Genomic DNA, 22,855 nt, shown 5'->3' on the forward strand with positions numbered 1-22,855 from the left:
TTAGTAATAGGGTTGTTAACTGAATCTGGCTTCCCCTTTAACTTTGCTTGTCGGAAGGTCACAAAAGATGATCTCATGACTTTGGGACACTGCAATTGTCATAAATACATGTCAGTTGCCAAGCATCTGAATTTTGATCACATGACTTTTGGGTATCCTGGGTTTAATTTTTTTCCCTTTGAGCTCAATTTCTTTTCATAAGAAGTATTTGTATAATACATAAGGACTAAAGTACACAGCATTTGGCTGTGTTCTCATGACATGCTTAACAAGGTCAATGACCCTAGTTTACTTAATTAACTCAGCTTTCTGAGTTGAAAATTGAACAATAAATAGCTGGGTCAAGTTTGCACAACCTGTTACATTAAACTATGATCAGTTAGTTTACAATTTAGTTTGGGGATATCTATGTTCCATTAAAATATTTGAACTGACCGGCAAATGTATCTTTAGAGAATTGATCTATTCCTATGCTTTGGTTTACAAGCTTTTGTCTTTCCAATGTGTTTGATTACATCTCCCTTCTGTCTTCTGTGCATTTCTGTCTAAGTCAACAAAAACAGTGAGATGCTCCCAAAGAAAATTCTTGGTCATAGGGAAAGTATGATAGCCTGTGTGCCTGGGCTAGTATTTAATTTTACAGATAAGGAGAGAGAGAAGAATATACTGTATGTCCATGCATGATTTCTGGCAGCATTAAAGATTATTAGTCAATCAATAATACTCATTGTGTTAAATATTTTCCTATCGTCTAGCTTCCTGTCCTTATTTTTTCTTTTAGATTTCTTTCTTTCATGTCTCAGTAATTATGACTTAACTGATTCTGACCCCATCCAGTTCTCACTGTGAATAAACCTTTGGCATAGTTCCTGCTAAGGGGGGGGGAAGGCATATTCTACATCTCAAAGTCCACAAAGACTTTGCAAAAAGTCATGGCATCTAGTTCATATAGAGCCCAACATCAGCAGGATTTTTCTTCTCCGGCATCTCAGCTCTTAGTAGCAAACAAGTGACTTGACAAAGATGAACTTTGAAGAGCTCCTGGGGGAAGTCGGAGGTTTTGGGCAATTCCAGATCTTAATACTGCTTCTGCTCTGCATCCCAAGAGTCTTGCTCCCCTTGCATTTCCTGCTGCATAACTTCCTAGCAGCCATCCCAGAACATCACTGTGCCATCCCACATCAGCAACAATTTGCCAATCTTACTAAAGAAGAGGTGCTGATCATCAACATTCCAAGGGATTTTAATGGAGCCTTCAGCTCCTGTGAGATGTTTTCTGAACCTCAGTTTCATCTACTGCTTAACTCCTCTCTTGAATTGACCAATGTATCTGTCCAGAGCTGCCAGTATGGATGGACCTATGATCAGTCCCAATTCATTTCCACAATAGTCACTCAGGTAAAACTTCAAATTAGTTTTGATTATCTGAAAACCCATCATAAAAAAAGAGAATGAAATATTAAGGGATGAGAGAGAAAATGATTGTTATGTTATTCCTCTCCTCGCTTTTTCCAAGATCTTTGGTTAGAGCAGTTTATGTGGGGAATTTATGTAGTCTTCTTAGATAATCACCTGTGTAATCATATATTGGAATTTCTCATTCATTTAATTCTTATTTCTAGCTGAACATGCAAGGTTGCACTAATCATATCCATTGCCTCGTATCTCTCTGTTAATTTACTTGACTGAAATTGTTAGCTACTTAAAAGCAGGATCCTGTCTGATTTTTTTCTATTCCCCAGAAGATGTAATTCCAATCATGTTACTTCTGGTATATGTAACTGTCATGCATAAGGAATATACAATGTTCACTCTTGCTCAGTTTCTCATTTCACCAATCTTAAATTTATTTGTCATCAGTCAACCTCAGTTTATGAAAATTTATGCCTATCCATGTGCCTTTTCACCTAATACATAGAATTTTTGTATATACTTTTCCTAGCATAAATACCATTGCAGTTTGGGTCCTTTTAATAGGCTGGTCATGTCTTTTGGGCAAGCCCTTATGCCCAGGTGCTGTTGAATGTGCTTTTATGTTCTGTTATGATATGATATTTTTCCCATAAAATTTTGAATGCCTGTATGTGTTTAAAGTGGGGTGAGGGGATATGCTTCCTTTGTGTTCACTGAAAATGTTTCACTTTTGCCAAACAACTTAACGGCTGTGTTCACATGACACACAAAACCATAAACTAGTCAACAATGTTAACATGAAACCAGCAATTGTGGTTCACTTAATTCATTTATTTTATAGAAAATGTATGTCCCAGTCTTCTAATGTAGGTACATCATTGAAAGTGATTTATGGCAATGCATTTGGTGAGCCCAGGAAGTTAGGTTAATTCAGTAGACCATATGTCAATTAACTACAAAGGTGGGTTCCTGACAATTCTAACCTCTTCTATAGAAAAGGTTCTACAAATCTACAATGTCGTTTAGAACCGGTTCCAGCTCCATCCCCCTGCCCATTGGCACATCATCAAGAAGAGCGAGAGGAGGAATTCTGGGAGTTGAAGTCCACAAGTCTTAAAGCTGTCAAGTTTGAACACCCCTGGGTTTTTTTTCTAAAGGGTTAGGGGTGCAAGGATCTTGTAACTTGACAGCTTTAAGACTTGCATGCTTCAAATGCCAGAGTTTCTGAGCCAACATTTTGGTTGCTAAGCAAGAGCGTTGTCAAGTGAGTTTCACCACATCTTACAAGTTGGCCATGCCCACCCAGTCACATGACTGTCAAGCCACTTCCACTCGGTCATGTGGCTGGCAAGCCACTCCCACCTGGTAACATGGCTGTCAAGCCACTCCCACAAAGCAGGTCACACCTACAAAAGAGGTTCTAAATTTTTTTGAAACCTACCACTGATTAACTATGAGCTTAGTTTGTCATGAGAACACAATTTATTCTGAGATCGGACAACAGCTTGTGGGATGGGCATGAAAACCTTTTTGTGTAGTGCATTTGTTCTTCATTTGTAGTAAACAATAATTCTTCCATGACATTCTAAGAGAGTAAATTTCATACCTGCTGCTCTTTCCCTCCTATTATCTCCACCAGCTAATTCCATTGTGTTTTCTTTTTCCTGTTGATTTGTCAGTCACCCATTCCCACTGAAGCAACAAGAATCTGAAATGGTCTATTGGTTTCTATCCCATAATTAGAAAAATGCCAAATTCAGCCCACTAAAGATCCACGGGGAACAGATTGCCAAAGAAATGGAGCATGCAATTTGTCAATGCAGAGCAAAAGTTGATTTAGTCTAGTGTTTTGTTTCTTACAGTAACCAAACAGATGCTTCAAGGTAGTCAATCAGCACAGTGTATCTACAATAGGTTTCCCCTGCTAGCATCTCTGTACCACCAGCAAGGTGGTTAGCAGACATAACTCACACTCTTTGAGGAATCTGTTCTCCATGGATTCTCTAGTGGGCTGAATTGGTTGCCCATTTCAAATATTAACACTTACACTGCCTAGCGGATTTAATGCCTCATTTACTTAACACTTCAATTAAGTTCCCTAAGTGTTAGAGAGTTAATGGTTTATCATTGCACAGTAAACTTCCTTCCTAGAAAATTATCTGATGCATCTTAGAAGCTTTATGGAAAATAAATTCACTCAAATTTAAAATGCCTGCACTGGCATCTCTACAAATAGGCTGAGTGCTGACTCCTCCCCTCACGCTAAAAATCAAGACTTTGGCAAAAAGTTATTTTGAATCTAATAAAGAGTATTATATCATATCATATTATATTTATTATTAATTTGGATAAATGTTATGGTGTTTGGATAGTAGTTAAAGAAGGGTCATCACCTTGGTTTAACATGTGGAGGGAAAGTAGGCTTCTTCTGCCTACTCTACCAACCACGATTGGATCTAGACTGCGAATTTAATCTCTAATAAAATGTGGTGATTTCTTTAAGAGTGGCTTCGTATATTCTGTAAGTTGTGACTCTTTGATAATTCCCTGATTTAAAATTATTTAACTGCAGTACTGCTATACGGGGATCTTCATTGTTCTCCCACTTGTGCCAATATAATGAGGGATTAGTGTTCAAGTGTTGTCAAGGTGAATGCAGGGGTAGCCTAAGCTCTTGGATTCTGAGCCAACTAAGAACACGGTGCCTCCTTCTCATTCTATGCAGAAAAGCCACAGTAGTTGAATGTTTAACTAACAGTGAATGTTTCTTCATCACAGACTATGGAGCAGCATCTTCCACAACAACTGAAGGCAGTAGTTTACTTTAGGGATGCAGGAAAGGCCAGAATATATGTGACTGGCACCTGCAAGCTCCATTTTTTTGCCCAACAACTTCCATTCGCTTTGGTTAATGGTAGGGCCAGCCCTGGTGATATTGGGATTTCATTATGGCATAATAATATCCACCACCAGAATGGTACCCTAGGATCCAAGCCAAAGTTGGAATCCATAAATTTAAAATATTTTAAAGCTTCTGTAATTATCATGAACATGAAACTTACTGGGCTCCTGAACAAGGAAATCATGAAATGAATGGTTATTTTCCAGTGGGATCTGGTCTGTGAGCATAAAAGCTTGAACCAAGCAACTGCTACCCTCTTCTTCTTTGGGGTGATGTTTGGTGCTGTGATCTTTGGAGACTTGTCTGACAGGTAATATGGTTTCATTCTTCCATTATTTTATCTATGTGGGCATTTGAGGATGTTGCAACAGTTCATGTCCAGGCAATAAAAATTGCATCAATGTGAGAATCCAACTCTCTGGATCAGGGGTGTCAAACTGGCGGCCCGCAATCCGGATACATCAGGTATAGGCCACGCCCACCCCAGCTCCACGAAGGGGGAAAACATCACAAAATGTCACGCGATGGCAACGTGACACCGTGAGTTTGACACCCATGCTCTAGATACTTACAGATAATTTTCGAGCAAAAACACAGCTCTTTTGCTCACCATTACAATTTTCAGCCCAACTTTAGAACAACTTTGCAAAAGCCCACACTTGCTACCCCATCCTAGATAGATTAAAATCTGATTTACTTTAAAATGATTTACTCTAAAATAAATTAACAATATTATTGCTAAAACCTATAAACAACTGTAGCAAACCTAGGGTGTAAAACTCTAGGCAACCACTAGATGTCAGCAAAGTATTGGTATTTTTCCTAATTCTTTGCTGACCCCTAGTGGTGGTTGTGCTTTGCAGCCTAAGTCTGGCAGTGCTAATGTATGAGACCTTTGTCAGGGAAATGATCAGTGGACATTTTTGCAATAGCCAGGAAATAGCTGGATCTTTTTGGAATGTTCCACCAGAGGGAACCTGTTGATGTAAATGTAACTTTCCTCATTTCAGCAAACAATGATGTATGTGTGGGAGTAACAGAAACCGTGTTGGAAACACAGCCAGGGGAAAGCTAAATGAAAACCTAAAGGCAAAAGCTTTGTAGGAAGGCACCAGAGCATTCCCCTAAAGATCTAATTGGAGGCGAGGATCTAGCCAATTGGTCTTCGTTTACATTCATATTAGAAGATAATTTGGCATCAAGCCAGAACCCAAAAGATCCTGAGTTCTAATCCTGCCTTAAGGGCAAAGCCACTGGACTGACCCTGGGCTAGTTTACTTTAGGAAGCATGCAAAGGCAAATCGTTTCTGAAATCTTGTCAAGGAAACTGCAGGGAATAGTCTAGCCTGGAGTGGGAGAAGTCGGTGCCACCAACTCGCCACAGGCCAACTCGCTGTGGGACAATTCAACAATTCACTTTAATTATTTAAATTAATTAAAACATGTTTTAATTTTTGGCTTTCACGTTTCATTTTGTCCCTCCTTTTGCATCCTTTCTTTAGTGGTTCTATTCCACCATTTCTTCCATATTAGTGTGACTCTTGTCTCATGGTGAATTGTTCCTTGGCGAGTTGCTTGTGGCGAATTGTCCTAGACTCGCAAGTCACCAGGCATCAAGACTGACTCAAAGGCATCTATATATTCATATTATTCTTTTGTAATCACCAGGCCAAAATATACTCCCCCGTAGTAAAAAATGTTATAGTCTTGAGTGATTTTTGTATCCACAGAAAGCACATCTGGGTACATCCTGTCTCTTGGTATGTGCTTAACATTTTATCCCATACTTTTATGGGGGCAGAAGCATGAAGACCTTAGCTTCCAATTTTTCATCTCGGGAACAAGCTCCCATTTGTCCTCAACAATACTTATGAAGGACCAATTACTTAGGTTGCATGAAAAGACTAGCACAGATGTAATGGCACAGTAAATACAAAATAAATCAAGAAGAAATTAAACTGGTAATACCCTTCCACATGTATTTATTTATTTCCATTTATTCAAATGTAATGCATATATCAGGGGCGGGCTTCAAAATTTTTAGCAAGGGGTTCTCTCCAGTTGCTGGGTGGGTGTGGTCATTGTGGAAGTGGCCTAGTCAGCCTCCTGTATTACAGAGGGGCATTTTTGCCTTCCCCGGGCTCTGAAGGCTTTCCTTGAGCCTCTGGGAGGACGAAAACAGCCTCCCCAGGCTCTGGAGGCCCTCTGGAGGTGGCCTTCTCAAACTTCTGATAGGCCCATTTTTTGCCCTACCTGAGCCTCTGTGTGCACCCTGCACTTAACTACATCCAAAATGAGCCACATGTGGACTCCTGGGAGGGGTGACATCGGCGGAGCCCGCCAGGAGTGGGATTTTGGGGTTCTCTGAATTGCACAGCATTTTAGCTAGAGGTTCTCCCAAACCCCTGTGAACCCCCAGCAGACCATCCCTGGTATATATTTCCACTTACGTACATATTCTACAGGAACTTATTAACTGCTCCAAAATAATTTCTGGGTTCCATTTTTGTTCTTGGCCAGGTGAAAACAGACTTGTTGAAAGTACAAGATATTGCTTTGTCCCCCATGATAAATATTATTATTATATGAAGCTTGTTGTCTAGTGATGATTCTGCTCCTTGAGCAACTCTTTACTTGCCTAGATAAAAAGTGAACTATTAGCCAATTTCTCTGAAAAGGCAATTTGCAACTCTTATGACCTTTGGTAGGGTTGCAAGTTGCCTCCTTGGTTACAGCAATAATGTTTCTTTCTACGGTGCCTCAGGTTTGGTCGGAAGATAATGCTCCTGGTGTCCTACTTGGGCACGCTCATCTTTGGGGTATTGAGTTCTGCCTCAGTTTCCTATAGTATGTTTGCAGTGACACGGACTCTGACAGGAATCTCTATCTGTGGACTCTCCATCATTGTGATACCTCTGGGTAAGCCAAAAAGAAGGCCAAGGTGGGACGTTAAAAAGTAGCTTTGGATAAATAGGAATCCATTGTGCAAAGGAGTTCGTGGATATGAAACATGAACTTTTCTGCATGCTTCTTGTGGAAAGAGGAAAGGATCAAGTGAATTATATGTAGTTATGGATCAGAGGTGTCTGCAGCAGTGGTGGGTTCCTACCAGTTCAGAATGGTCCAACCAAACTGGTAATGGTTTGGCGACCTAGGGCGCTGGAACCGGCAGGCCTGCTACACCCCCGAACTGGTTGTTCAGGCAGTGCCGTAGGCGCCGCCATGTTGTTTTTTGCTTCTGTGCATGTAGAGAACAATTTTTATTGTTCAGAGCCGAGGTGGCACAGCACTGCAGGCTACTTCAGCTGACTTCAGTTCTGCAGTTCGGCTGTTCAAATCTCACTGGCTTAGGGTTGACTCAGCCTTCCATCCTTCCAAGGTGGGTAAAATGAGGACCCGGATTGTTGTTGGGGGCAATATGCTGACTCTTAGAGAGGGCTGAAAGCCCTAGGAAGTGGTATATAAGTCTAACTGCTATTGCTATTGCTATTGCTATAGCGCACCCATGAGCAAACTGGCAGTAGTGACTTCCGGAACCCACCCCTGGTCTGCAGCATATGGTCAAAGATAGCGGGTATGATTGCACATAAAAATAAGTGAGCTTTGATAGCAATCCCTACCATACCCTGCAGATATATGGTATCCTTACAAACTGAAATCTATGAGTGAAAAACAGTGTGATGCAGTCCTAAGCCGAGCAAATACACAAAAGCTCTGGATCTTTTAAGTGTGAGTCCAAGTTTTGACCTTTCGCAGTGAAAGGTGATGAGATAACATATGAGTTTTTTCTTAATAGCTGTAAATTCTAAAAAAAGAAAAAGAAAAAGAAAAGTGAAGCGCATAGTGTTTCAAATGTACTCACTGGCCCTAAAAATTGCCAATTCTTGATTTAAACCAAAATCTGAAATCAAATTATAAGCTGATTGCAAGATAAACCAGCAATGAAAACAACCATCAAGGAAAGAAGTGCAAGAAATTAAAAGCAAGCTGATCAAGAAAGCTGCAAATCTGAGAAGGACAAAGGACTCCTCAGTTCCCGGAGAATCAAAGGCTAAGATGAAGGGCTATAAAATGTATCTTTTGTGCTGCAATCTCTAGATCTGTCCTCCTTTTCCAATAAAAGGGAGACCTCTGTGCAGATGGGCCTATTGAGCACTTTTTCTATCTTCTAGGCATGGAATGGGTGGATATACAACATCGCACCATATCGGCGGTTATAACCAGTCTCTTCTGGAGTTTTGGAAATATGCTTCTTGCTCTGATTGCCTATTTGGTGCGGGATTGGCACTGGCTGCTTCTCACCACCTCTCTTCCGTGTATAGTGGGCATCATCTCCACATGGTGGGTAAAAATGTTATTTCTCAAAAACTCCTAAACTAGTAAAAGCAAAATGGTGGTGAAAGGACTCATAGTGCTTTTACGAGTGGGACTTTGGAAATACAAAGTTGAAGGCAGCTAATCAGAAGAAACTTTGTTTCTATGAAAGGGGCAACATCAGGGATGTGCTCAAAAAGTCAAGGTTGAAGCAATTGAAGCTCCACCCATTTTTTAGGTGTGGATTGTTAAAGGAGCAAGAAAGGGGTGTTTTCTCTCTAGAAAAACCTTCCACAGAAAGTCGGAGCAAAGTACACCAAAGGGAGTCACCAACTTTGGCTCATGGCTTGCAATCTGGAAAAGCCCCAAAATTAAAATATTAAGAGAAAGATGTTAATTTGTGCCTAGCATGTTTGCTATAAACTGAAATGGGTGATCTAGCAGCTTGTCTCAAGTGCTAATGACCCAGTGTTTGGCATTTTTAAATAAAAGATAACACCATAATGGTTGACTAAGAACACAAAAATAATCTGGTTGAACAAGAATTAGGCATTGCTCATACAAGTAAGAAGAACATTTTCTTTTGTGAAGCCCTTTAGATGTCTGTGATTGAAATGTTCATATCCATCCCTTTAATATATCCAAATATTCAGATATGTTTACATATTTAATGTTTTTGGATCAGCCTCAAATTAAGATTAACATAATCTTGCTTCAAAATTCAGGTCAGAGATCCCGAAATAAACAACATCTTATTTTCTTCTATTGGAAGTGGAGACCTTTTGAGAGCTGTATGCAACAAAAATTCATTTTAATGTCTGCCAATTAATGTACATTCAAAGAGACAATAAAATCATTCTAAGTCTAAATGTAAGTCTCGGAAACAGACACTAATGCAGTCAGGTTCTCTAGCCTATAGGAACAGACAGGAAGAAGCTTAAATCTGTATTCACGTATTCACTATGGAGTATACTACACTTCTCGTTTTTACATAACTTTTTGTGCTTTACAAAAAATAAGGAAACATGCATGTGAAAAAGCCAGGAACACACAAGATCAAAACTACCTACTAGGCAATCTGCAAACCAGTAAATTACAAATATTTGGAGGAACAATTAGGTTTTAAGCAATTTGTGAAAGGCTAACAATAATAATAGCATTTTTATTTGGTAGGAATTTGTGTCCAAATGTGGCATAAGACTTTTATTTTCTTCCAACAGTTGTCTTGTGAAGTTGGTTAGGTTGAGAATGAGTGACTGGTTCAATGTCAGCCAGTGAGCTTCCATGGCAAAGGGTGGACTAATGCCCGGGACCCTCCTGGTTCAACACTTTAACATTACCCTGCACAGACTAGGAAGCTCTGAGTTTTGTAGATCATGGAAAACAAAATATTCATGTATGGGGACAGTTAGAGAGAAGGCATATCGCTCATATTCCTTGGACTTCATGTTGGTTGAGACTCACCTGGTAGAATCTGCATAAGACAGGCCAGATTTTGTTGGATCCTGAAGGTAGTACTACAATTGCCTTAAACTGCTAGGGGTTTCACTCTAATTACACACAAAGAATTTTGCTCCAAAAAACCAGCAATAATCATAGTAATTTGTAATTCAGTGGCATTGAAAGCTGAAGTTTCAACCAAGAGTGGCAGAATGAATTAGTAGTATACATATTCCACAAATGATTGTTTTCAATCTCTACTGCATTACTCTTAATGTAGTAGAAGGTAAGTTTCAGCATTAAAAAATCATCACCGTTAATCACCTATCCTTGATCTCTCCTCCTACTTTAAAATAGTATTCCTTGTGAGACAGATCTGAGTAGGATTAAGGGTGAGTCCAGCAGTAGAGACTCAAAGTAAACTTTGGCTGCATCAATAGAGTTATAATGTTAACATCACAGGAAGGAATTGTTCCCCTCTGTGCTACACTGCTCAGACTCTACCTGGAATACTGTGTCTGGTTTTGGTTATAATAACACAAGAAGAATGCCAAGAAACTGAAAAAAATGGAGAGAAAGAGCAATAAAAATAATAACAGGCTTGGAAGCTAAATCCAAAGAACAACAGTTAAAGGAACTGGGTATTATTCAGGAAGGAGGTGTAATAACTGTTTTCCAATATTCTCTATCATAGAGAAAAAGGGGTGGATTTATTCTCTCTAGTAACTGAGGGTAGGAAAAGAACCAATGAGTAGAAGGTTTACAGAGAGAAATCCAACCTTGAAATCAGGAATGTCCTGATTATAGAAGCTATTAAATAGAAGGACAGCCTGCCTCTTGGATCTATGAATGCTCCATCACTGAAGATTTTCAATCAAAGGTTGAGTAATCATCTGACTGGCATGGCCTGATGGTTCCTGCATTGGGCAGGGGATTAAACTTGAAGATCTTCAGTGTCCCTTCCAACCCTATGATTCCATGAAGATCTCTATCGAGCTCAGGATGCTTCTATTATTTTAAATAAGCCAGAAGAAAGCTATATAACATCCACAAATAGCTTGTCCTCACAAACATGATTTAGAAGCAATGTTCTTTAGAAAACATATGAAAAGTTTTGTTTAGATGAGGAAGAAAACATCCAGACTGCACATTTTCAGATTTATGGGAAGCTTTGATAAAGTTGCTATGATAAAAACAAGACAATGCATGTAACTGAGTACTTTGGTCACCTCCATACCTGCCCATCATATTCATGATGCGGATGACATAGTCATACAGCTCAAGGAGTTTTAGCTGGATCAGTGTTTTTCAAACATGGCAACTTTAAGATATGTGGATTTCAACTCCCAGAATTCCCCAACTAGTATGTTGAGCTGCTGGTTACAGGCAGAGATTATGATTTTTTCCCCCCATCTTTCCCTTTAATAGGTGGCTCTCAGAATCTGCCAGATGGTTGTTAATTAAAGGGAAGCTGAAAGAAGCTCACAGACATTTAAAGAAATGTGCCAAGATGAACAGAAAGAAAGAATTTGCTCACAAAATAAATCCTGAGGTATGTCAAGACATCAGAACAGAGATGGTATTCAGCAGGTTCTGATCTGTTCTGGAGAACTGGAAGCGGAAATTTTGAGTAGTTTGGAGAACCGGTAAATACTACCTCTGTGCCCTGCACTTACCTGCATCCAAAATGGGCCGCGTGGAGACTCCTGGGAGGTGAGGGTGGGTGGGCGGGGCCAGCCAGGAGTGGGATTTGGGGATTCTCCAAACCACACAGAATCTTAGCTAGAGGTTCTCCTGAACCCTTGTGAATCCACAGCAGCCCACCCCTGCATTTAGCTATCATCAGCTTTTAACAAGGAAAAAGGGGCCACATGTCATTATATCCTTTCTCATTACATATAAATAACCCACATTGCACAGAACCACTTTCCCAAATGGTTAGCTGTCATTTGCCCTTGAGGTGACCTGAGACCAACTTCTTGGTTTCACTGTTGCAATCTCTGAATATCCCTGAAGGAGATAGAATCCCATCCCGCCTTTGGAACTGGCTTCATACCTCATGCTACATCATTACATGTTTTTGATTTTGATTTTGCATTCTTCGGTGACCCCAAACACTGTGGTTTCTAAACTGTGGATCAGGAGCCCCCAAACCGGGGATGTGGCCCACTACTGGCCACGGCCTGTTTGAAACTGGGTCGCGGGAGAAATGGGCAAGCACACATGTGAAAGTCCCCTAGGCAAGCAGCGGGCAAGCATGCGCATGCACAAATCTCCACTTGTGTGAGCGGAGGGCAATGGCACTTGCACACGAAGCTCCACTTGTCCAAGTGGATGGTGCTTGGGCTTGTGCAAAGCTCCATTCATGTGAATGGAGTTTCATGCGCAAGCATCCTCTGCGTGCAAGCACAAGCACTCTCTACTCAAGTGCCCGCCACTCGCACAAATGGAGTGGTACGCACTGCATGAGCCTGCCACTCACATGGCTCCCTTGTGCCAGCCCACCAAGCTACAAAGGTTGGGGGGCAGCTGCTGTAGATGGCTGAATGTGTTGATGAATTCAAATAGTTGGGTTTATTCAATAAATCATGGCCCAGGATGAACCCAATTTACATAGGTTTCCCAAATTAAAGAACTAAAGCACATGAGACCAATGGCAGGAGTGTGCTTTCTCTGTATGGCAGTCAATCTTCGATTTATGTGTGTCCTTCATTTAAAGAGTCCAAATTTGGTTTAAAGAGAAAACACTAGTAGAAAATTGATTGAAGTCCAACCATGAACAACAAACTGAGCAAGCACACAGGTCTACAAAACATTATCTTCCCCATTTGGATGATGTATTATATTCCCAAGTATTTGAAACTACATATATCAAGTAAGTAGATTTATAGCTCTACAAATAATTTTGCAAATGCATTTTAGTGTGTTTTTGTTTTGTGATTATACATTTCTGTTCTTATTTCTTGGTTATTTTATTTCATAAAATACTTATTTCATAAGTGGCTGCTCTAAAACTCAACTTCCCTTTCTCAGAATTTACTCAAGACTGCAGCAGTGATAAGCCAGAAATCAGATGGGAACTATTCCTACATCAGTCTTTTCCGAACACCAATACTGAGAAGGATTTCCTTTTGCCTGGCAGCAGTGTGGTGAGGCACACTCCCTGAGTTCTCTTGGACATTTTTTTGTCCTGATGGGGTCTGATTCTGGGGTATCTTTGTACATCTCTTCATCTCTTTACTCTTCAGGTTTGGAGCAGCTTTTTCCTATTATATCATGAGCATGGACATCTCTGGTTTTGGCCTGGGAATGTATTTGACCCAGTTTATCTTTGGGCTCATTGAGATTCCTGCCAAGCTCCTTGTTTTTGTTATGGTAAATCGAGTTGGACGAAGGCAAAGCCAAGCCTGGGCCCTCATCCTAAGTGGGTTATCTATTGGAATCAACATTATTGTCCCAACATGTAAGTAGTTTTAGTTAGTCTCATCTTTCCCTCCCCCCTCCCACATGTTTCTCAAATTCAGCATGAACTTCAATTCTCAGAATACCCCTGACAACAATTTAAAGTTGCTGAGTTCTCTCACATATCTGGGGACTCATCACTCCAGCAGGGGTGATTGAATAAATATTAATGAAATTAATTTCCCCAAACAAATTTTTACTCAAGAGAGCAACTATCCCCAACAAGATGACCTCCAATTCTGGACACAATATCTGAAAGGTACCAGATGCAATTGAGACAAGGAAGAAACTGTGTACAAAGGGAGGGCCTTTGAAACTGAAACTGCCTATCAATTTCAAATTTATTGATTGTAAGGGTAGGCAAACAATTGCCTTTTACATATTTTTAGCTGGATACAGTAAACTCTCTGCATTATTCCATACTGTCACTGAGAGCTGAGGGTGGTAATTCCAAAATCTGAAGCTGTAAAGTTGCCTGGCCTGGTGCATCTCAGTAGGAAGAGTCTTTCCTGAATTCTGAACAAGAAAAATGGAAGAAATCAGGCTTTAAACTGTCTGGAGTAATAAAAAATCAAGACTACGTGGCAGAGGTGGGATTTACTTACCTTCCCTACCAATTTGCAAATGCGAGTGCATGTGCCTCGTCTGCGCATGCGCATCGCCTTCTGTGCATGGGCAGTGCTCGCTCGTTATGTCGGGGTGGGTGGGTGGAGCCTCCTGCAGCCACCGCTACCAGTTTGCCCATTGGAGAGAACCGGTTGAATGCCACTTCTGCTACGTGGCAGCATCTTCTTCAACTAACATATTTTATTAAAAGACATAACATAGGGTCTAAACTGGGATGAGGAGGGTGGGGGTAAAGGGGAGAATAGTCATGGTTTTAAGTTAGCTATTTATTTCTGATTTTATCTTTTTATTTCAGGTCTATAACCTGCTCACGTAATATTAATATAAATATAGCAGGTCAGACAAACCTCTGGAATTTAGTCAAACATTTATTCAATCTGAATGTAAAAAGCAATCTTATTACTTGTATTTGCTTATTTATCTCAGGTAGCAATAGCAATAACAAAGAGCCGAGGTGGCGCAGTGGTTAGGGCGCAGTACTGCAGGCCACTTCAGCTGACTGTTATCTGCAGTTCAGCGGTTCTAATCTCACCGGCTCAAGGTTGACTCAGACTTCCATCCTTCCGAGGTGGGTGAAACGAGGACCCAGACTGTGGGGGCGATATGCTGACTCTGTAAACCGCTTAGAGAGGGCTGAAAGCCCTATGAAGCGGTATATAAGTCTAACTGCTATTGCTATTATCTCAGGTAATTCTCAATCAAATACAATTAGTATTGATTTTGAAAAAGTGATTCATTTCACATTTACTGACAGCATCCACATCACTCATTACCTTTAAACTCAGTGTCTTTTGTAGATCATCAGATCAGATGAGAAGGTTTGAGTGACTTTGCTGAAATTTTAAATGAAAGCAAAATACTTTTAAAAAGATTTCTTATGCTATATTTATATTTTGCCACATATTATCCATGTGAGGATAGTGACTTTTAAGGTAGGTTTACAGGATATATTAAAACCTCTCTTAGTTGTTCTCAGTCCACGCTGAGCTCAGTTGTGTCCAGATTATTGGGGTGAAAGCTTTCACTCATCTCAGCTTTTGAGTCTTGAAAATGCAGCCCACACAACAAAGGCAACCCTCCCAGCCTCAGGCTCTTTTAAAGGGTTATTGATGTGGTGAAGCAAGCAAATGGCTGGTCTATATCTATAACTGCTCACATAGGATGAACATTGTAGCACTATGTGCTACAATGCATTTCTTAAACTTGGCAACTAAGACATGTGGACTTCAACTCCAAGTATTTCTCAGCCAGCAGTTTTAGGAGTTGAAGTCCATACAGTATGTCTTAAAGTTGCCAAGTTGGTTGTAGAGTGCTGGGCCCCATTTCTGTCTTCTCAGGCAACAAGCGCTAGGGTCAGTTAAACATTGGTGGTAATGACATAGTATGAACTCGTGCTCTTCCCAAGATGTCAACTGTACCCTGTTTCTCATCCCAGCTCAAGGGACTTTGCGTTCAGTGATTGCCACCATTGGCAAAGGATTTTCTGAAGCTGCCTTCACTATAGTCTTCCTGTATTCTTCAGAACTGTATCCCACCGTTCTTAGGTAAGAAAGAGATGCTTTCGAGATGAATAATTGATTGCATTGTCAAATGATGGATCAAGAATAACTTGGTCTGACTGGAAAGACCTACTGCTACCCTGTTTCCCTGAAAATAAGACCTCCATGGATAATAAGCCCATTTGGGCTTTTGAGCGCATGCGCTAAAATAAGCCCTCCCAAAAATAAGCCCTCCTCAAAAATATTGCAGCACGGCAGTAGCCATGAGGTGACCATGCTCGCAGCCTACTGCACCTCAAAAATAATAAGACCTCCCCAAAAATAAAGCCAAGGGCTTATTTCAGAGGTCAAAAGAAAATAAGACCCAGTCTTATTTTCAGGGAAACACAGTATTTCCTACAATCCTAGATCCTGGTGTGTGCATCCCCTCCCTTCAATACTTAAAAAAAATGCTTTTCCTCATTTAAGATCATGTAAGGCCATTTGGGGCCTTAAACTGCAGGGATGAATAATCACCTAATCAATTAAAAACCCTTTCTTTCAGAACTATTATTTTTAATTGAAACAGAAATCACTTAATGATTGAATTCAATTGTTTTTACTTAATGGTGGCATAAAAATGCTTCAATGAGCAACTATGTATGCCTTTGGATTGAGTACATTATCAAATCTCTTAATATCAGGATGTGTTTACGTTCTGCTCATTAGCTTGCTCCTCTTATAATGTGTACTGTGTTCTTACTAGACAAAAAAGAAGGATGCAGGTGTGGACTTGAATCCAGCCTGTCATGTGTGTCTCTTGAATTCAGCTTTCAACCTCTTTTTGATTGCTCTTTGCCTTTGCTTCTAGACAGAGTGGACAAGGATACTGCTCCTTCATGGCCCGTCTAGGGGCATGTGTGGCTCCGCTTGTCTTCCTGTTGGATAGCATATGGAAGCCTCTGCCCCAAACGGCCTCTTTTGCCATGGCAGTGCTGTGTGGTTCATCAGCCTTCTTTCTCCCGGAGACCCGAGGCATCCACCTGCCAGAAACGATAGATGACATTGAAAAACAAAGGTGTGAATGGGATTCCCCAAAAATTAGGAGACTGTATGGCTTGCTAAAACTTTCACATTTTTATAGCAGAGCTTAGTTTTTTCCCATCAGTTTATGGATTTTTCTTTTTTTTAAAAGCTTATTTGAAGAGTCATAAGCATATTTACATAAAATGTGTTTTACGCACAGAAACAGAGGTGGGTTCCTCCCGGTTTGGACCGGTTCGGACAAGTAGGCAGTAACTCGGCCGGACATACACCCGAATTGGTTCTATTGATGCTGCATACACTCTTATTGGTGGGAAAACAAAAGCTATTCACAGCCAGAATGGTCCATTTCTAAAACTAGGGGTTTGCCTAACGTTTTGGAAAACTCTCTGTGGTTACGGGTTAATAGCAATATAGCAATAGCAGTAGACTTATATACCGCTTCATAGGCCTTTCAGGCCTCTCTAAGCGGTTTACAGAGAGTCAGCATATTGCCCCCAACAATCTGGGTCCTCATTTTACCCACCTCGGAAGGATGGAAGGCTGAGTCAACCCTGAGCCGGTGAGATTTGAACCGCTGACCTGCTGATCTAGCAGTAGCCTGCAGTGCTGCTTTTAACCACTGCGCCACCTTGGCTCTTTTATTTTAAGGAAGTTAAAATCTATTAAACTTAAACATAAAGGTTAGCATTGGAGATGGTAGGAATCAGATATTTTAGTGAAGTTATAAATTTATATTACTTTCCATTTGTCCATCTAAGAGGACCTAATATTAATAATCCTAACAAATATTACTATCAGAAAGAAAATCCTGAGCATTATTTACTGGCACCCAATTCCAAAGTTTTGTAGTAGTTTACTGGACTAAACTATATAACTATATGAGTAGTTCCTGATAAAGTATAAGAATGTGTTGGGTGTTTATATAGATGCCCATAATGCACCATCTGGCTATAGGGTCATAGGTATCTGAAATACACCAACTTATTTATTTTGGGATACTCCTTATGGGATAAACTTTCTGGGACTCTGCCTTTGCTTTTTTCTTTCAATCATTTTTTTTCAAACAGCATCAATCTTCCCCCTTCCCTTCTTTAATTATAGTTCAAAAGGGAAGAAACACCTGCATGGAGATGCACCTGAAGTTGCACCTCTCCAATTATCACACAATTGACCTGCTAAGTGGTTAGGTAAGTGAAGCTGCAAAAAGAGGCAAAGTAGCAACATTAGTTTGAAGGTCCTAATTTTTACACTACAATAAGCTGAATAGTTGAGCTTTTTTTTTGTATGATTCCTTAGCAGGCAAACAAAGGTTTGGTGCAGTGGTGCAATTCAAATCATTTAACAACTGGTTCACCCAGGGTCAGGTTGGCTGTCGTGGGAGGCCTGGTCCATCCCTGTCTTCCACTCCGTCACACATGGAATGAGCCTCCCATGAAACTGGTTGTTAAATCTCCCCCCCCCCCCCAATCATAGTGGATCCTGGGCGCTGCGCTACAATGGAGAAATGGGCAACGGAGTGGCTGGCACAAGGGAAGGAGAAGGGAAAGCGGCCTTCTATTTCCTTTGCACTGGCCGCTCCATTGCCTATTTCTCCATTGCAGCACAGCGCAGTGCAGCCCCCAGGATCTACCTTGATAGTGGGGGTGCATGGGTAATTTAACAACTGGTTAATTTTACAACCTGTTAATTTAACAACTGGTGTGAACCAGCTGAATCCCACCACTGATTTGGTGGATCTTGAATCTCCAGATCAGATGCTTTACTGTCATAAATCTCTTCCAACTGGAATTCTCCAGGCGCGATGGGAACTTAGCAATATCCAGTCCACACTTCAACAAGAAGACCAGGGCCTTTGGGAATGATGGTCATAAAAATAAATAACTAATGAATATAACAAATTAATACATAAATAATAAATAAAAACAAAGTATCCAATAAAGTTATGTAGGATGTTCCCTTATTATTCATCCATACCATACAAGTAGTCAGTCAGACCTAACATCCTCCATTTTGTTGCACAAAATGCCTTTAAAAACCAAAACAGAATCTATTTCCTACAAAAAGCTGGTTTAAAAAAATTAATTTCAACATTTTATTGTAAAAGATTCAATATTTCAATTTTATCTGGATCCCGAGTCCATTTACTGTATAACTTTCTAAGATCAAAATCTTAATCTGCATTTTCCTGTTTATTTCAGATTCTTTACATTCTTAAGCTTATGATTAAAATTTTCTTCCATTGGGGATTAAAGGCAGATTCACCCAGAATCCAACTTGTCATTCCAAAGGTCTCTAATAGCGTAAAAGTAGTTAATGAGCAATTTCCAAAAGTGATTAGAAAATGAGATTTGTTAACTTAGTGTCCCTTTAGTGTTGCCAGCTAGATACAATAATTCAATAGCAGAGTTGGAAAGGACCTTGGAGGTCTTCTAGTCCAACCTCCTGCCTAGGCAGAAACCTTATACCATTTTAGACAAATGGCTATCAAACATCTTCTTACAGACTTCCAGTGTTGGGGCATTCACAACTTCTGGAGGAAAGCTGTTCCACTGATTAATTGATCTAACTGTCAGGAAATTTCTCCTCAGTTCTAAGTTGCTTCTCTCCTTGATTACTTTCCACCCATTGCTTCTTGTTCTACCCTCAGGTGCCTTGGAGAATAGCTTGACTCCCTCTTCTTTGTGGCAAACCCTGAGATATTGGAACATTGCTATCATGTCTCCCCTAGTCCTTCTTTCTATTAAACTAGACATACCCAGTTCCTGCAACCGTTCTAACTGTTTTAGTCTCCAGTCCCCTAATCATCTTTGTTGTTCTTCTCTGCACTCTTTCTAGAGTCTCCACATCTTTTCTACATCGTGGTAACCAAAACTGAATGCAGTATTCCAAGTGTGGCCTTACCAAGGCATTATAAAGTGGTATTAACACTTCACATGATCTTGATTCTATCCCTCTGTTTATGTAGCCTAGAACTGTGTTGGCTTTTTTGGCAGCTGCTGCACACTGCTGCCTCATATTTAAATGGTTGTCCACTAGGACTCCAAGATCCCTCTCACAGTTACTACTATTGAGCAAGGTACCACCTATACTGTACCTGTGCATTTCGTTTTTGTTGCCTAAATGTAGAACCTCACTCTTTTCACTATTGAATTTCATTTTGTTACATAGATGACTGATCCTGTTATCTCTCAGTACTTAAACTCACAGAAACCCACTATCCTGTGGTTTCCTCTTCAGGAGCAGCCATCTAGAGAACATATGCTGGATCTCTTTTTCCTCTCTTTATCTGGAATGGTTCCAAGAAATCAGTCTTCTCACTGGTTCATAGATCTTTACCATGGTTATTGACTCTGTTTTGGCAGAGCCATCTTCAGTCCTGGACTGACTTAGGGCGGCTAAAATCATAGATTAACAATAAAATGTCAATCTAGCAAAAATGAATCCCATTAAGTTCAACAAGATTGATTTGCGTGAATAAATGTGCTGAAGAATCAATTCAACACTCTGAAGAAAATATATATATGTGATTATTTCTTCCCAGTTTACTAAAAGTCTGTAGAGATTCTCAGTCATCCAGGTCATGGATGTCTCAAAGGTGCTTTTTCATGAGGCAACTGGATTTTCTTGCTTTTTCTTTGAAGACATTTTGCTTCTCATCCTAGAAGCTTCTTCAGCTCTGACAGGATAGTGGGGAATGGAAGGATTTATATTCCTTGCAGACAGCTGATCATTTGCATCCTTTTAGAGGGTCATTGAAGCACTTGGAGGTTTATCCTCAGGGTCACCTGAGTAGTGCTCCTGGTTCCCGTAGTCTGCAATTTTTCCTCTGGAAATCTATTCCTACTCCCACACCATCCCAAATTGCACAGCTAAAATTCTGTAGAGATTCTCAGTCATCCAGGTCATGGTTGTCCCAAAGGTGCTTTTTTTCAGGAGGCAACTGGACTTTCTTGATGTTTTTTGAAGACGTTTCACTTCTCATCCAAGAAGCTTCTTCGGCTCTGACACGATAGTGGAAGCCTTCCATTCCCCACTATCCTATCAGAGCTAAAGAAGCTTCTTGAATGAGAAGTAAAATGTCTTAAAAAAAAACCAAGAAAGTTCAGTTGCCTCATGAAAAAGCACCTTTGGGATTCCCAATTTACTTACTTATTTCAATTAAATCCCAATAACTCTTTAACCACATTTACACACACAAAGACACACACACACACACCCCCCTTACAAATGTCCAAATATGCTATTACTTACACATACTTTGAGAAGGAGACTATTTTGAATACTCTGGGATTGGTATGTGATTTAACCTTTTCTCTTATTAAACTGGACAGCAGGAATAACACACCTCCTTCAGTTTCAGTATTCTCATAAGGTATAAAGATTCTCAGCTGGTATCTTATGAAATTTTGGCAATTTATTTGTAGATGGGAGGAGAAATTGATCCACCACATGATATCCAGAATGGGAAAAGAATTGCCGAAGTTTTCGTTTTCTTCTCAGTTGACGGATAAATGGAGCAAACAAATACTACTTCAAAACAACAGTTGAGCTGCCTCTTTCCACCATTGAAATATGTGCCAGAAGCCGATCAGAACCGAGAAGTACCAAGAGTCCTGAAGGATCAACTTGAGGAGACTAAGGAGGCTTATATGTTTTGTGAGAAGATATATTTTGCTGACTGTAACTGATAGGAGGTATTCCTGTAGAAAAAGGATTAGAAAATCTTGCTGCCATTATTTCTGTATTCCTGAAATGTCAGGTTCCTCAGCCCATTAACCTATAGATCAAATTAACCCTGAGGCCTACATGTTACTGTTCCCTCCTCATTGTGCTTCCACCTAACATTCCTTTGATCTTTGCTAGTGTTTGATCCTCCTTGTCACCCTGCTTATATGCCTGCAGCGTGACTGCCTCTTTTACTGGCTGAAGGCCAGGTAGAAAGAATATGAAGTGACTCACATGCAGGGACTTTCACTCTCTATAAAATATTTTATTCAATTTTTCAATTTTCACATTCCATTTGCAATCATTTATACACAGGGTATTTACTATAAGAAAAGAAGAAAAAAAAGAAAAAAGGAATAAAACGAACAAATAAAAAGGAAACACAACTCATCATTCACAACCCCACCTAACCCTTGCATCCTCCATACACCCCATCTACCCCCTCCAACTTTCCTTTCTCCCTCTAACACTCCGCTCCTACTTCCCTTTCCCCTCAAACCTTCCTTCTCCCCTTACTCCCCAGACACCCTCCTTACATACTCCTTACATTCCCCTTACTCCTTCCTTACTCCTCCCTCTTCCTTCCCTCTACCTCCCTCCTTGGTGTATGCCTTTATTCGAGTGTTGTTTGATCTAATAAAAGTAAAGTGAACCAAGGAAAAAAAAATAATAATAATAATAAAAAAAAAGAAAAAAAAAGAACCACCGTATATAAATACATTCTTGTTCTTATTAAGACTATGTTAACACCCCCCCACCCCACCCCCCACAATCCCCATCCCTAATCCTCCCGGCTTCCCAGGGCCCCTGCCAGCCACTACCTTCTATCTAAAATATCTTGTATACATATGGATTAAAAAATAAAAGTAATATATCAAAAGAAAAAGAAAAGCAGAGAAAGAAAAAAAAAGGAAAAAAAAGAAAAGAGAAAAGAGAAAAAAGAAAAAAAGAAACCACTCTTTGTGTTGATCTCAGCCCCCCATCTTTATCTATGCTTAAATAGTATAAATCATTCTATCTATATTTTATTCTCGTCTCTTACTTCTTTGCTATTTACCCCGATCTTCTGTAGACTCTCCCGTTCCCTTCCTAAACCTCATGATCCCTTCCAATAAGATTTAAGCAGCATGGTTCATGCCATATATTCAAATATAACTTTACAGACAAGTAATCAAACTTTCCCTTCTAGTAAAATTTAAACAACGTAAATGATCTTTCTTTACCCCTTTTTCAAACAGTAATTCTAAATAATCTAACCAGATTTCCCCTTCTTAGTAAAGTTAAGCAGCGTAGATCAGATATTACTTTACACAGGAATCAATTTCTATCTTAAGATAATTCCAACCGACTTCCCCTTCTAATAGGATTTAAATAACTTAGTTCATTCCACATGCATTTTACCCTCATCCCCCACTTGTCTGATATTTACCACTATCAAATTTATACT

The 22,855-nt window shown here is 40.0% G+C and overlaps 1 protein-coding gene across 1 annotated transcript; it reads left to right on the forward strand.

Annotated features, from left to right (window-relative positions):
* Window positions 1-920: 920 nt before the first annotated feature.
* On the forward strand, window positions 921-21,617 carry SLC22A7 (solute carrier family 22 member 7). Its single transcript, XM_087717671.1, has 11 exons — window positions 921-1,398; window positions 4,522-4,625; window positions 7,080-7,234; window positions 8,488-8,656; window positions 11,498-11,621; window positions 13,103-13,218; window positions 13,318-13,532; window positions 15,594-15,702; window positions 16,508-16,714; window positions 17,785-17,870; window positions 21,108-21,617. The coding sequence occupies exons 1-10, from the start codon at window positions 1,024-1,026 to the stop codon at window positions 17,852-17,854; spliced, it is 1,644 nt and encodes a 547-aa protein (XP_087573797.1). The 5' UTR covers window positions 921-1,023; the 3' UTR covers window positions 17,855-17,870; window positions 21,108-21,617.
* The last annotated feature ends 1,238 nt before the right edge of the window (window positions 21,618-22,855 follow it).

Source organism: Thamnophis sirtalis, unplaced genomic scaffold (assembly GCF_051295495.1).
Source record: "Thamnophis sirtalis isolate CommonGarterSnake01/CBP01778 unplaced genomic scaffold, rThaSir2_p1.2 scaffold_6, whole genome shotgun sequence".
NCBI classification, from domain to species: Eukaryota; Metazoa; Chordata; class Lepidosauria; order Squamata; family Natricidae; genus Thamnophis; species Thamnophis sirtalis.

Excerpts from the sequence above, each read along its gene's own strand:
- SLC22A7 (XM_087717671.1), top strand. The coding sequence starts at position 1,024 with ATGAACTTTGAAGAGCTCCTGGGGGAAGTCGGAGGTTTTGGGCAATTC. Across the intron at positions 7,235-8,487 it reads CATCATTGTGATACCTCTGG|GCATGGAATGGGTGGATATA; the intron begins GTAAGCCAAAAA and ends TCTATCTTCTAG. Across the intron at positions 13,219-13,317 it reads TTTTGCCTGGCAGCAGTGTG|GTTTGGAGCAGCTTTTTCCT; the intron begins GTGAGGCACACT and ends TTTACTCTTCAG.